This window comes from Hibiscus syriacus, unplaced genomic scaffold, assembly GCF_006381635.1.
Source record: "Hibiscus syriacus cultivar Baekdansim isolate YM2019G1 unplaced genomic scaffold, ASM638163v2 tig00110474_pilon, whole genome shotgun sequence".
In the NCBI taxonomy this organism is placed as follows: domain Eukaryota; kingdom Viridiplantae; phylum Streptophyta; class Magnoliopsida; order Malvales; family Malvaceae; genus Hibiscus; species Hibiscus syriacus.
This window is the reverse complement of record NW_024062753.1, coordinates 1,234,954-1,250,490: the sequence shown is the minus strand read 5'-3', so window position 1 is coordinate 1,250,490 and position 15,537 is coordinate 1,234,954. Positions and strand designations below refer to the sequence as shown.

At 35.7% G+C, this 15,537-nt stretch overlaps 1 protein-coding gene and 1 pseudogene across 1 annotated transcript; both read left to right on the top strand.

Moving 5' to 3' along the window:
- Positions 1–696: 696 nt before the first annotated feature.
- Positions 697–7,754, top strand: LOC120128153 (annotated as a pseudogene).
- Positions 7,755–8,859: 1,105 nt separating this feature from the next.
- Positions 8,860–15,505, top strand: LOC120128151 (WD repeat-containing protein 13-like). The gene is made up of 13 exons (XM_039145907.1): positions 8,860–9,214; positions 9,618–9,727; positions 9,959–10,028; positions 10,366–10,513; positions 10,629–10,766; positions 11,274–11,413; positions 11,753–11,800; positions 14,317–14,427; positions 14,520–14,701; positions 14,772–14,893; positions 15,011–15,087; positions 15,171–15,323; positions 15,354–15,505. The coding sequence occupies exons 1-12, from the start codon at positions 8,960–8,962 to the stop codon at positions 15,279–15,281; spliced, it is 1,512 nt and encodes a 503-aa protein (XP_039001838.1). The 5' UTR covers positions 8,860–8,959; the 3' UTR covers positions 15,282–15,323; positions 15,354–15,505.
- The last annotated feature ends 32 nt before the right edge of the window (positions 15,506–15,537 follow it).

Here is a 15,537-nt window from a genome sequence, read left to right as displayed (position 1 = left end):
AACTATATCCGAACATAAATAATGTATCTAAATCCAATCCGATATTCCAAAGTAGGAAAAATCAACATGATAACAAATAAATGTCATATTGATTAGTTGTGGCGATTTCAAATCAAACCCTGAGAAATAAGATAAATGAAAACAACGACTAAATTATCAAACACATGCCATTAAGACATAAAAATCAGTTATAAAGACAAACAAAAAGTGTCATAAAGATAAAATTATTAAAATTAAAAAAAAATAAAGATATAATATAACAAAATAAAAAAAATAATGAATACCGGTGGTCGATGACAACACCAAAATTTATGTTACCGTCGATCACAATAAGAAAAAGAAAAAATACTAACCGTACCCAAAGAAAATTTTTAAATATCAATATACCGGAAAAATTGACCATTACGCAAATATTAAAATAATTTACGATAACACAAAAAGAACTGCTACAAGTTTAAATTTAAGCTTAAGAGGAATGAGTAAGAAATTAAGTAATTATATATATATATTTAAAGTAATTATTTTATCTTTATTTGAACTAATTTGCGCAAGTAAGTAAAAATACGAATGAAATTAATTTATTATAATTATAAGAACTAAAAAAAACGATTAGTGGGGAAAATATCATAAGGAAACGAGAAAGAAAAAAATAAAAGGCTTACGTGGAAGCATATGGAGGTAAGAGAGCACAAAAATAAATCTTAACAATCTATCAGTTCGCTCGCTCCAGTTTCGTTTCTCTCCCTCTCCCCGCTGACACTGCGTTTCTGTTTTCTCACTACGCACACGCGCTGCTGATTCATTGAACTCCAAAAACCATACCAAAACAAAGGTGATTGAACACTCCATTGATCGATCCCGGCGTGCTTTCTTATCATCGGAAAGTTAACAGAATCTTAACCGTCGGTATAGTCGGGAGCCAATGGGAGACTCTCGTGGTGGATGCTGTCCCCCGATGGATCTGTTCCGTTCGGAGCCAATGCAATTGGTTCAACTCATTATTCCGATGGAGTCCGCTCGTCTCACCGTCTCTTATCTCGGAGACCTCGGCCTCCTCCAATTCAAAGACGTCCGTACGCTGTCCTTGTTTTTCTTTTTTCTTTTACTCGTGAATTGTGATCACTTGTGTTAATAATAATGTTGCTATTCAATTCTTAATTTCTATCGGAAATGTGTAATCTCACTTTGTTCTGCAATGTAATAGAACTTGAATTCCGGTATCGAGTCTTTATTGTAGTTTATAAAAAAAATCCTAGACTGGCATTAACTGCCCTGCCTTGTTAGTAGTAAGGATCGATATCTCGTTTTGGTTCATTTCTTCTCGATGATTGGTAGGGTTTTGGTTTCATGTATTAGTATATTTCTTTTTCTAGTTCTGTTTTATAGATTGTATGAGAAGCTATTTTGTTAAAGATTTCATTGATTTGATGGATCAGTTAATGGAGATTTGAGTCTGGTGTTTTTTTGTGTGTGTGTGTGTGTGTCTGTGATGCCTTACAGTTGAATTCAGAGAAAAGTCCATTTCAACGAACTTATGCTGGTCAGGTATTTTTTTTTTTTTTAATTTAATACTGTGGTTGATGCATTCTCGTTTACGTTAACAATTATAATGCTGTTAAGGTTCATTTCCATAATTTACTTTTAAGTATTATTTTTGAGATTTTTCGTTTTTTTCCTTTGTCTGTTAACATCTCTTTCTCATGAAGATTAAAAAATGCGGAGAGATGGCATGCGCTTTGCATTTTTTCAAGGAGCAAATGCTAAAAGCAGGCTTATCCCCTTCAGCAAAATCTGTGGCAGAAACTGACTTCGACGTGGATGACTTAGAGGTGCATTATCTGTTGCAAAGATATGGTTTATACTTTATATTATTCCTGAACTGAACCTTTTTTTTTAATAAAAAAAAATTGTAACTTGCTAGGTGAAACTAGGAGAACTTGAGGCAGGGCTGATTGAAATGAATGCAAATGGTGAAAAATTGCAACGTAGTTATAATGAGCTGGTTGAGTATAAGATTGTTCTGAAGAAGGTATGCCTTTTCTTTTTGCTTCCCTAATTAAGCTAGTCGTGGTAGCCTTACTAGTTCCCATACTTTTGCATGATGAGAAAAAGTATCATTAAGTATTTCTGGTGCAGTTGCTAATTCTTCCATTGAAAGGGTACGCATTTTTAGAGGAATAAAATATTCAGTATTTCTATCATCGAATGTTCTTGTTTCTAAAAAATATTTTAGCGGACTTAAATTAAAATATAAAATTTCTCTCTTCTGTAAATCATTTATAAAAAATGAAAATTTGTCATTCTCTCTACAGTCAAGTTGATATCTCTTTCATTTCCTTCCAGCTTGGAATGCTTTTAATAATTGCATATGATAATTTATTTTTCTGTTTAGGCTGGTGACTTTTTTCCTTCAGCCCAACAAAGTGCTACAGCTCAACGGAGGGAAATGGAATCAAGTCAAATGGGTGAAGAATCCATAGAAACTCCTTTGTTACAGGAGCAGGTATAGCAGCATCTTTCTTTTAGCATACTGTACTGATTAGTTTTGATGCATGCTTTTACTTATAAAATCTCCTGACTGTTCATGTAGGAAACCTCAACAGATTTGTCAAAGCAAGTAAAGTTGGGGTCTATAACTGGCCTTGTTCCTAGGGGGAAGTCTATGGCATTCGAGAGGATTTTATTTCGTGCAACTAGGGGAAATGTGTTCCTAAAGCAGGTTCCTATAGAGGCACCTGTCACTGATCCTGTTTCTGGAGAGGAGGTGATTGTTTTTGCCAGTTTTATTCCTATTCTTTTGATATTTTGAGAAAGGAGACAAAACTTAATTAATTATCATACAATATGTTAAAGTGGTGTTTACTGAATAATACTTGCATCACAGAATACAGATAGATATACCCACATATGCACGTGAAGGAATGTTTCTTGTGTTCATGTTACTCAGACTTGCATATGGTTATGGATGTGAATGTACGCAAATAGAAAACCCTTGATGGCACTGAAATGTTAAAATTGATCTAGTTTTTAAGTTTTTGAGAACAATAGGTTTCTTGGTAAATGTTTTTTTTTTGGTATTGATCATGCTTATGTTTGTTGTTAGTTGGTATCGTTTTGAAGCCCGGGCTTATGAAGAGAAGATCCTTAATCTTGAACCAAGTTTTGTTTGTCTTTGATTAGTGAATATCAATGTGCAGATGGAGAAAAATGTATTTATGGTTTTCTACTCTGGAGAAAGAGCAAAGAACAAAATTCTGAAGATCTGTGATGCTTTGGGAGCTAATCGTTATCATTTTTCTGAGGACTGTGGCAAACAGGCGCTGATGATTTCTGAGGTATGCATCATTTTTTCTTCTTCTTTAAACTGTCATTTCTTTATGCTTTTCTTAGTGGTTTGGTAGACTGGTCCTTCAATGTTTCTTACATAATATGTTGGTTTGTGTGACATTTCAGGCTTTCCAATTCTCTATTAATTAGACTGTTTGAGTTGCATGCATATCTTTGTTTTCATAGACCACTCCCTCAATTTTACTTCTTGATGAGGAACACACCCCCTGCCCTTGTTGTGATTGTTTCAATGCCACCCTTAACGCAACTTGAATCTTTCTGCTTTCTGTTTGGGATTTTTGTGATTTTTTTACCTGACTGGTCTCTGCGATCACTATAAATTTCAGGTATCAGGAAAAATTTCAGACCTAAAATCTACAATAAATGCCGGATTGCTTCATCGGGACCATTTGTTGCGGACAATTGGTGACCATTTGAGCAATGGAACCTTAAGGTCTGTTTGAAATTTAAATTATGTTACTTGTTGATCATCTTTTGCATGTGACATGTGCTTATGTTTTCCTCTTGCACATGAGATGCTAATGCATTGTTGAAGTCATAAATCGGCGAGTAAACTATTTTCTTTTACTCCTGTAGGTCAAGAAGGAGAAATCAATTTATCATACTCTGAATATGCTTAGTCTTGATGTAACAAAGAAATGTCTTGTGGCTGAGGCATGGAGCCCTGTTTTTGCCACAAAACAGGTATTAGTTTCCTGACCTTTCTTTACATATCCCTTTGTCCTTGATTGATATTTTTTAATTTGTGTCATCATGATCTTTGTTGAATTGTGGTTTGTTTGTACAACCTTGAAGAGAACTTTTAATTAATAGGTTAATGATGTATGACTTTGAGCATTTTTTATTCAGATTCAGGAGGCATTGCAGCGGGCTTCAGTTGACTCCAGCTCTCAAGTCGGAGCCATATTACAGGTTTTGCATACAAGGGAGTTACCACCTACCTACTTTCGCACAAATAAATTTACTGCTGCTTTTCAGGAAATTGTTGATGCATATGGGTAAGTTCACAGAAACTCTTTCAACCAATATAGCTCTGCTTAAATAAGAAGAAAAACAAAACCCAGAAAAAGTGATACCGATGAATTCTGAGTGCGAGTATATCCTAATTGTTATATCTAATTTGTTTCTGCACATTGGTGGACTGACCTGCTTCTATAACATATCAGTTCAAATTAAATAAAATCACTGACCTCATTTGGACCCTGGGAATTAGGTGTACACATTCTAATCTGTTCCTTTCAATTGTAATTTGATGCAAAATTGAAGGGATGAGGTCTATACTACATCCAAATTGAGAGAGAGAACTGAAATGGCTAGATAGATAAATTATTGACTGCCAAGCTGCATTGGGTTAGAAATGGAGAGTCGTGGTGAAATATTCCTAATGCATTCTTAAAGATTCTGAAAAGTTATTTTAGGTTACTATTGAATTTGAAGAAGAGATTGTTCAGTATTCATTTTTGTCTTATTTGACATATTCTCATTCTTAAAGCTTATTGTTTCGTATTCTGTTTTGGAGTCTGTCTTTTCTCTGTATATTGTATATCACTGTTCATGTGCTAATTATCATGTGACAGACAGAAATGTAATGCTCATTGTCACATTTAATTGCAGAGTGGCAAAGTATCAGGAAGGAAATCCTGGTGTTTACACTATTGTTACATTCCCTTTCCTTTTTGCTGTCATGTTTGGTGATTGGGGGCATGGAATATGCTTGTTACTTGCAACATTAGTTTTGATTGTCCGGGAAAAGAAACTTTCCAGTCAGGTAAGCTTGTGATGATATAATCAACTTTTCAGTTTCTAGAACTTTAGCGTTGGTGTGCAAAACTATTTGAGGACATATCGATTCCTCCATTGTTTTGTCCCTTTTCTGTTTATTTGCTACTTCTTTGTTGGTCTCATCGATGATTAAACTGCTGAAGGAATAAGATTCTCTTATGTTTTAACTTTGCTAACATGGTAAATAGATGTGTGACATTGGGTTATATTATATTACTAAGAGATTTTTGGTTTATTTTTGTGAACAGTAAAGTTCAATGAGGATCAACTTAATGTATAATTGTATACCATGAATGATATCATATAATGGATTTTGTGGAAATATGGCCTTGCCATGTTTTTGGTTTTGATTCGATGGGTTTCCTTACAAAGTAGGGATGCTTTTAGTTCTCCGTGTTTGTAATATTTATCTGCATTCCTTCTTGGTTTGTTGTCTCTATCGATGGAAACTAAGTTATAATTCTTGAAAACTGCAGAAGCTTGGAGATATAACAGAAATGACATTTGGTGGCCGTTATGTAATTATGATGATGTCACTCTTCTCAATTTACACCGGGTTTATCTATAATGAGTGCTTCTCTGTAGCTCTTGATTTATTTGGTCCCTCGGCTTATGCTTGTCGTGATCTCTCTTGCCGGTATTTCAGTTGGGATGTTACCAATGTTGTATACTCTTCCTACTTTAGTATAATCCCTTCCTCACAGCCTTTGGCTGCCTTTTTGCAGGGATGCATATTCAATTGGTTTGATTAAGGTGCGTGACACTTACCCATTTGGTGTGGATCCTGCATGGCATGGAACCCGTAGTGAGCTGCCATTCCTAAACTCTCTGAAGATGAAAATGTCAATCCTTCTTGGGGTGGCTCAGATGAACCTCGGAATTATTTTGAGTTATTGCAATGCAACATTCTTTGGTAATTGTCTGAATATCTGGTAAGTTTGATATGCTAATCGAGATATTTGCTTTGCTTAGATATTCCAGGTCTTTAGCTCACTACTGACTGAGGTTGCCTTTGCTTATGCATTCCTCAGGTTTCAATTTATTCCCCAGATGATATTTTTGAACAGCCTATTTGGCTATCTATCATTCCTTGTCATTTTAAAATGGTACACTGGTTCACAAGCTGATTTGTACCACATAATGATATACATGTTCCTGAGCCCTACTGATGAATTGGGGGATAATCAGCTTTTTCCGGGCCAAAAAACAGTTCAGGTTATTTCTTTTGCTTTTTATGATCATTTTTAATTTAATACCATTCTTTAGAGGAATGTTCATCCCACTTAATATTCTTGTGCATTGCTTTCCAGCTTGTGCTACTATTACTTGCCCTGGTTTCCGTACCATGGATGCTGTTACCAAAGCCATTTTTTCTGAAGAGACAGCATGAAAACGTATGTTATGCTGTTTCTCAATTTAGTACCAAAACATGTTTTTAAGCATTACTTCGATCCTCTTTCCATCACTTATTATCTTCTGCCTTTTCTTTAGAGGCATCGAGGCCAATCATACGCACCAGTTCAAACAACTGACGGCACTCTCTTATCAGAGTTGAATCATGACTCCCATGGTCATGATCATGAGGAATTTGAGTTTAGTGAAGTCTTTGTGCATCAACTCATACACACCATAGAGTTTGTGCTTGGTGCAGTTTCAAACACAGCCTCATACCTCCGATTATGGGCCCTCAGGTATGTTATGTTTTCAGTAACACCAATTTTAAACTTTGTTTTTGTTTGAATTTTTAAAAGATGGATTCTTTGGTGAGCTCATTTTTTCATTCACGTTCCATCTGATTTTGTAAACCCGATAAAGATACCACGCGGATAATCGTCCTTTTCGCAGAGAAATTGCTTTGTGCCTTCCAACATAAGCTCCCCAAGAATATGCTAGAGTTATTTTTTTACATATATTGTTTTCATTCATTTATACTAAAAGTTATCGAATTTTGTGGAAGCGGCAAATTCATCATGTTTGCTCTTCTCTTTTTGCAGTCTTGCTCACTCACAGTTGTCAGTTGTGTTCTATGAGAAGATTCTTCTCCTTGCTTGGGGGTACGCCTTTCGCATTACCTTATGCTTTTGCATGTGTCCTCAACGAGCAGAAATAACAAATCTTGACAGTTAACGTCTTATGATATTGCTCCTATGACTTATATTATCTAAATTTAGAATGAGCATTAGATAGGAGTATAATTAAATTAAACATGAGTGAGTGTATTCGATTTTATCTAAACTTCACGTCCATGTCGATATGCATATGATGATGGTGTGCGCTTTGCTTGCAACAGAAACGACAATATGGTCATCCTCGTTGTCGGTATCATTATCTTTATTTTTGCAACCGTCGGTGTATTGCTAATTATGGAAACCCTGAGTGCTTTCCTACATGCTCTGAGACTTCATTGGGTGGAATTTCAGAACAAGTTCTATGAGGGAGACGGTTACAAGTTCCAGTCGTTTTCATTCGCGTTGGTTGACGACAAAGACGATTGAAGCATCAAGTAGTCGAATAAAAAAACTATGTCGATGGAGTTGAATTTTGATAGGTAAGAAGTTCTGTTCCAACAATATTAGGAAATCGGATTTAAATGCACCCTCTGTATTGGGGAGTTGAGGAAAGCCTCAACATTGCTTTTTTTTTTTTTACTTCCCATTGGTCAGTTCTTTTTACCAGCATTTAATAAATTTATTTTTCTCTCTCTTTTGAAATAGAAGAAGTTACTAGTTGTTTACTTGCATGCAAACCTCTAAGTTCCAAAAACTTTCATGCAAACTGGTAGCAGGGCAGATTTTGTTACCTGAGTTCGATATTTATACATAAAGAATAAAAAAATTGTGTCATAGGTAAATTTCATTTTTTTCGTTTAAACCATGTGAAATCCATTAGTTTTAGGTGAAAATATAATTATGGAAGTAGTGACGGATCTAGAAATATTTTTCAAAGTGAAAACATATAAATTAAAAACAAAAGATTTTCGTATGGAAACGGGACACAAATAAATTTTTAGAGTGGTATATACATTTGCCACTAAATGAAAGAAAGAATGAGATTAAAATAAAATTGTTTATTTTATGTAAAAAAATATTTAACATAATTTTAATATTTCCTATCTATTTAAATTCATTCGATGTTTATATTTTTTGTAAAATTTAATATAATATATAAATAGATTTTATCTCTGTATATTATACAAACATCAGGTATATATATTCAAAAAATATGACATTAATGAATTGCTCTATTGCCAAACATTGTTATGAAATATATTATTTTTTAAATAATATCGAGAATTATGAACTTAAATATCAATAAGAAAATTTTAACCATTATTCTAAAGAGCTATTGACAATGAGAAAGATTATATAACTTGTGTACCATAAATACTAACATATATTATGTAAATGAATTTAATCTAGAAGTGATTTTAACGTATTTAAATTTTATCTAAAACATATTTGTTTTCGAATATTTTCCATTGACCGGAATACAGAAGTCAGAGCATTGTTTCATCTAGAACGGCGAAAATGATTTATTTCGATAATTCATTTAAATACAGCTAATAAAATAAACAAAAAAGGTAAAAAAGAGATAAAGGTGCGAAGTCGGTAGTTCTTTTGGGGGCGGGTATATAAAGGGCAAACTAGTAAAAACGAACGTGCTTCTTTCTTCTCTGCTTCATCTCGATTTTGATTTGAGATCCAATCCCAAAGCCCCAAAAGTCTTTGCTGTTGGTTTTCAGTAATATATGTATCTGCGCCTTATCCCCAACTTAAGCCCAAAGGTACTTGACGGTCTTTGATGAAGCGACGGCAACAAGTGTAATTCAATGGCGGAAGTTACAAGCATGAACAACTGCTCCATACACGACGGTGCCACCGATACCGAGACTAACAACGGTTGTACTACCAACGGTACCGTTATGGATACCGTTAAAGTCACTGTGAAGAAAGCGAATGTGAAAGATCCGGAAATTTTCAGTTGCTTGCTTCAACCGGCGAATTCAGATTCCGATCGCGATTCTGTCGGTGTTCGGCGATTTCTTCTCGCTCGCAAAGCCGAGTACGGTGTTCATCGCCGACTTGTAAGCTTTTATTCTTTCTCCTCTCAATTTGGCTGCGTATATTTGTAGGTTTTAGCTGCGGATCTGGATTTTGGTTTGTTAAATAGCATGATTTTGAGCTACTTTTATAGGATTTGCATAACTAGTAACGCTAGAATCATTGTTCCATTTGTTCGTATTGAAATGGAAGCTTTTAAGTTCGTTTATTTGTTAAATACGAAGCAAAACAAGTTCTTTTATCTGGTTTCATTTTACATTCACCAATTTTCCACGATTTCACTTCGTTATAGGTTTTCTTAAGCTTTCATTTTATTTACAAAGAAGTGGCAAGAGAACGTATCCTTTTTGTGAAAAATTATCTATAAAAATGACATTTTCTTTGTTTCTGTTTGGAATTTATCTTAATTCTTCAATTAATTTGAAGGGTTGGAGATGTAACGGAAAAGGTTATGTGGCTTATCGAAATTACATTAGTAGGCCAAGAAACTGGGAAAGTTCACAACTACCAAGCTACTCAAGCACTCCTGGGAACAGGTATCTTAACTATCCAGAACTAACGTTCTTTTAAACATTTGTTCATTTGCTTCACGAAATATGGCTATGAAAGTACCAACTGCAGCTGCATTTTTTAGATTGAATGAATGTCAGTGGCTAGGGTTAAAGATGTTTAATGAACAATCAAGTGCTAATTTTGTGAGTTCTACTTTAAAATTTTATGTTTTATAAAATTCTGACGTCAGGGTAATTTACTGGTTGATGCATCAGTGGGCGATGGATGTCAACTTCAAGTCCACTCTCACATTTGTTCGAGGTGGAAAGCTGGAGCTCAAGCAAGGTATATATAATATTTGTCATGCAATTTTCGTTCTCAATCAGTTAGGGCATGGATTATATTCTTAGTTTGCATTGTCCATTGCTGTCTGAATTCAGCAAATGACTCTTTTTATTTTATATTCGTTTTGATCATTTTTCAAGACCACTCATTCATCATGTTCTTGATATGAAATGAAAGAAAGGAAGGCTTTAATTTTCTTATTCATTAAAAACGGACTTCTTGCATGTCAAGGGATAAAACTTGTATGTTTCAAAGTCTCAGTTATTATAGGATTTGGAACCTTATAAACATGCCTTCAAAAGAAATGAAAGAGCTGCATACCTTTCCCTTCTTGCAGGATTTAAGAAGTGGAGCTCTGGCTTCAAATCATAGAACAAGTTTCAGCTCAAGCATGAGTGATAGTGATCGCTCTCATGGAAAAGGAGCTGAACCTGCATATTCGTTTGTGGGAATGCACTGCATCTTTGATCAGTGCAAAGCTGCTGGTACCTTCTTATAAATCTTTAATGCAATCTAAACTCCTTTCTTCTTTATCATGCTATTTTGAGCAGTGAATTTTGATCTTTCGAAATGAAGCAATATGATTGGTCTTACATGCAGTTACAGTTTTGAAGTTTGGGCACATGAGTTCTGATCTACTTGCATATGGGGCTGCAGATGGGACTTTAACAGTTTGCACTGTCTCTGACCCACCTTCAGTTATCCATCAATTAAAAGGCCACTCAAAAGATGTCACAGGTTGGATATACTGGCATTATATCTGTAGTCTTTCTTATATCTTAAAGTTTTTGCATCCATGCTGTCTGCTAATGTCTTCCATTTATTGAGATTGCGGTGTGGTCCATGTCTGGTTTACTTGGTCTATTCCATTTTCTTTATTCTCATTTTGGAGTTACTGTGGAGTTGAACTGGGTCAGCAAGGTTCTATCCTTTTACTTATGAATATTCCTCATGATATAAAATGGATGCTAGTCTCATTAAGTTTCCAGATATATTTGAACAATTCATCATTATGGTACCCTACAATAGCTCCTATGGCTTGCTGTGGGAATGATACATTCAACCAAATCTTTAAACAACTGGTATTAGGTGTGCATATATTCCCCTTAATCTAAAATGGATGCAAATTTACATGCTATATGTTATTGTTCTTCTCATTAAATTTCTAGATATTGGTAACTAGGATTGAGTATCATTTTGATAAGTGTGATTTGAATCTAATGGTTTTAACTATGTTTCTATCAGATTTTGACTTCTCATCTAACAATCAATATATCGCGTCATCATCAGAGGATAAGACTGTGCGAGTATGGGAGTTATCGAAAGGCCTTTGCATAAGAGTAATATATGGAGTCTCTCAACAATTGTGTATTCGCTTTCATCCTGTGAGTACCAATCGTCATCACTAATAAGATATCCAATTCAGGCCATGTAAATTTTTTATGGTTATTCTGCATTTTCTTGTTATCTGCTGTAATATTGAAACCAATTCCGTTTCAACCATCCAATTTTCTTATCAAAAAAGAAAATCTGCTCCAACCTGTGAACATGAATGCTTGGTTTATATGGCCTAATTTTAATTGAGGCTGCAAAACAATCTTTATGTCTTATGAAACTTTAGTTTATATCTTGAAAAAAAAATTGTGGATATACATTGTATGTATATTTAATTTGGGTCAACTGCTGGCTAAAATGTTTCTAATCTCTTATTTTCTTGGCCATAGGTAAATAACAACTTTCTTTCAGTTGGCAACACAAATAAAGAGATCACTGTAAGAACTCCTCCATGTCTTTACTTACTCTTAATTTACAGCTTCTTAGCAAAGTGAGAAATAACCTGTTGATCATCTCAAGTCAAATTTAATGAGCAATCACTGTGGTTGATGTAGTATGGTAAATTGGGTAGTCTATATCATCAAATTTAGACTCTAGATATGTTAGCAAAATTCATTACTTTCTCTAGTAAATTGTTTTGTGAATTTTGATGTTTAGCTTGGGGTAAGACAAGCCTCTGCCCGTTTAAAGATCTACAGTGAAATGTCCAGTTGGAAAGCTTCCACACTATCTATGGCGGGCAGATTGGTGTTGATAAAATTAGTTCTGTCCTCCTTGCCGATTTTCTTCCTCTCTGTTTTCAGAATCCTGAGTAAGGTTTATAGGAAGTTAAATTATCTTATGGCTAACTTTTTGTGGGGAGAAGGTTCTTCAAAAAGTCGAATTCACTGGGTGAATTGGAAAAGGGTTTGTCAACCCTTCGAGGAGGGAGGTTTGGGAATCTTGGATTGAATTTCGCTAACAGAGTGCTGCTAGGTAAATGGGTATGGAAGTTCGCAAATGAAAAAGACACTCTTTGGAAGAACATGATTTGTAGTAAACATAATGTGAGTAATCTGTCTTTAGACCTCAAAAAGGTAGTCTCTCCTTCGGATTCTTGGATATAGAAGGGTATTACAAGAAACTATTTGGCAGATGATGCAATTGGACATGGTTTGTGATCTCACTCGAAGATTCAAGTAGGCAATGGCAAGTCTATTGTATTCTGGCACGATGTTTGGCTAAATGAGGATTCTTTAAAGAATCAATTTCCAAGGATCTATGTTCTTTCTAATAACAAGTGGGGAAAAGTTTCAGAGTTTGGCAGTTTCTTGAGTAATAGATAGATTTGGAACATTCAAACGAGAAGGAAACTATGTGATTGAGAGCTGGATTACTGGATTCAATTGATGTCATTATTGGAGAATGTTGGTATGTCTGATTCGGTGGATGATTTTCTAGCGTGGTCGGGGAAGAGAGATGGACTGTTCACCGCTAAAGCATGTAGGTTGACTCTTTCTACCAATTCAGGGGGTAGTTTCAAATGGAAAAGGTTCGTTTGGTCAGGTTTGGCTCCCCCAAGAGTTGAAACTTTTCTGTGGCAGGTCTCTCATCAAAGATTGGCAGTTAGAACGGAGTTGATAAGAAGAAGTGTTACATTGGAGGAGGTCTCTTGTTCGTTTTGTGCTAAGCAGAAAGAAACAGTTCAGCATTTGTTCATATCGTGTTTGGTTGCATGGGACCTATGGAGCAGTTTTTGGAGGTTATAGGAAGTCTCGTCAGTCTTACCTAAAGATCCAGTCTCTTTGCTGTGTTCTTGGTCGGACATGAGGCCAAATTCTCTAATATGGAGCTTTATACCGGGTGTAGTTCTATGGTCATTATGGAAGGCTAGAAACTCGGTGGTTTTTTATGATTGGAAACTGGACAACCATACTCTTTTATTCATTTGTAGATTTAGATTGGCTAAATGGTTCCTGGCTAAGCACCCGGACGTCATTATTCAGTTAGACTCCCTTGTAGGGGACCCTACACTTGCAGACAAGCATTATGCTAGGGACCTTAAAAGGATGAAGGTTCAGGGCTGGCTTCCTCCTCCACTTCATTTTTTTAAAGTTAACGTTGATGGGGCAGTCAGTGGGGACGGGCTGCTAGGGGGAATTGGGGGCATTTTAAGAGATTCAAAAAGTAAAATTCTTGGGTCTTTCTCGCACGCTGTTGGCCCAGGTCCTCCTCCACTCGCTGAGCTGAAAGCCATTGAGAAAGGCATTGACTTTTTTCTCTCGTCGGACTAGGCGATGAAGGAAAGGTTAATTATAGAGAGTGATTGTAAATCAGTAGTGGATTGGATTTTGCTACCGACATCATCTCCTAGCTTTTTTAGTTTGTTGGTTCAGAAAATTACTTCCCTAATCTTGGAGAGGGAGATCATTATTAGACACATCCCGAGGAGCTGCAATTGTGAGGTTGATACTTTAGCTAAACAGGGGATTGGATGATAATTAAGGTTGCCTTAGAGGTTTTTCAGTAGGGTTGGTGGTCTATTGAGGTTGTTGGGGCTGAGTTAGTTTTGGTGTTGCTTAAGGGAGGTCTGGTCGCATTGGGGGTTTAGTTTCTAAGTTCTGTAATTTGTAAGGTTTTGTTAGTGTCTTCTGGTTGTATTTTATGTACTTTGTCTTTGATTAATAAAATCCTAAGGCTCTTTTCCTCTCCTAAAAGATCCATTAATCAAGGAGGTTTTTAATGAGGCCTGAAATTCTTATAAAAAAAATATTTTAATCTTCATGCACTCCATACATTGTTTTGCATGATGCATTTGGATTTTCTAAGTTCCCGTATTTACGTTTTCAAAAATTAGGAATCTAAACTCCTTTCAGTCTCACTTCAAACTTCATTGAATCAAAAACTGCATATACCTATCCACTTCAATTTACCCCAACATTTAATTGGTACCTTCCTCTCTTCTGTACACCAGGTTTTCAATTTCAGCACTGGGAGGATTATTACCAAATCCATCTTCGACAGTGAAGTTACCTCAATGGACCATGATCATACTGGTCATCTCGTTTTCTGTGGTGATGCACAGGTATCTCTCCTATGTGTCCATGTTGTAATCGGAGAATCAAAGAAATTCAGTATAGTCCTTCCAGAAAGTTTCTAATGAGATGACATGTGTAGGGATGTGTATACTCTGTAACTATGGACTCTCACACAGGTGCATTATCCCGTTCTCATCGTTATAAAAGTACCAATAAGCAGAAATTTCCGATCACTACTGTAAAGTATCGAAGTTTCTCATTGCTGGCCGGGGGTCCTGTGTTGCTGACATGTACTAAAGACGGAAGTCTTTCATTCTTTAGGTTTGTTGAGAACAATATGCCTTCTACTTTAGTCTTTATGTCATGTAACTGATAGCTGGTATGTTTGCAGTGTTGCTTTGGAAGTACAAGGTTATCTAACCATACGTTGCTCGCTCAAATTGACTCCAAGAATACATAGTATTCGAGCATCCTTCTGCCCCCTGCTTTCCCTTGATAAGGGAGAATATATAGGTTTGTATCTGCAACTTACTTGCCACTTACATGTGTTTGACCTCATTCTCAAATCACAATAGCCAGAGATATGGTTGTTATATCATTGCTGATATTATGGTGTTTTGTGCTGTGAAGTTACTGGGAGTGAGGATTCAAATGTCTACTTCTATGACTTAACTCGGCCGAAACATACATGTGTAAATAAGCTGCAGGTTACAATCTCGAGTACTTGTGGATAACTCATTCGGAACTTTTTTATTTATGTTTTAACACTTAAAATCATTGTTGTTTGCAGGGTCATCGTTTTCCAGTTATAGTAGTAGCTTGGAACCACGGAGAGAACTTGTTGGTTTCAGCGGACCTCTATGGTGTTGTTATAGTATGGAAGAGAGCAAAAACAAGTTAACGCCGATGTATAACATTATACAGCGATATACGGTAAAAGCCCTAAAACACATACACCCGATAGATGCATTAGACTGAAGATGGAAAATCTCGGTTTGGTCATGTCGTGAACCATTCCAATGTCCCATTGATGAGTAAACCATGCGATCATCGGTTGACTAAATTTTCATTTATGATATTTTATATTAAATGTTGAGGGTTTTTTTTTTGGGGGTGGGGTGCAATTGCTACAACTTGGGGTAAGCCAGATGGGGAAT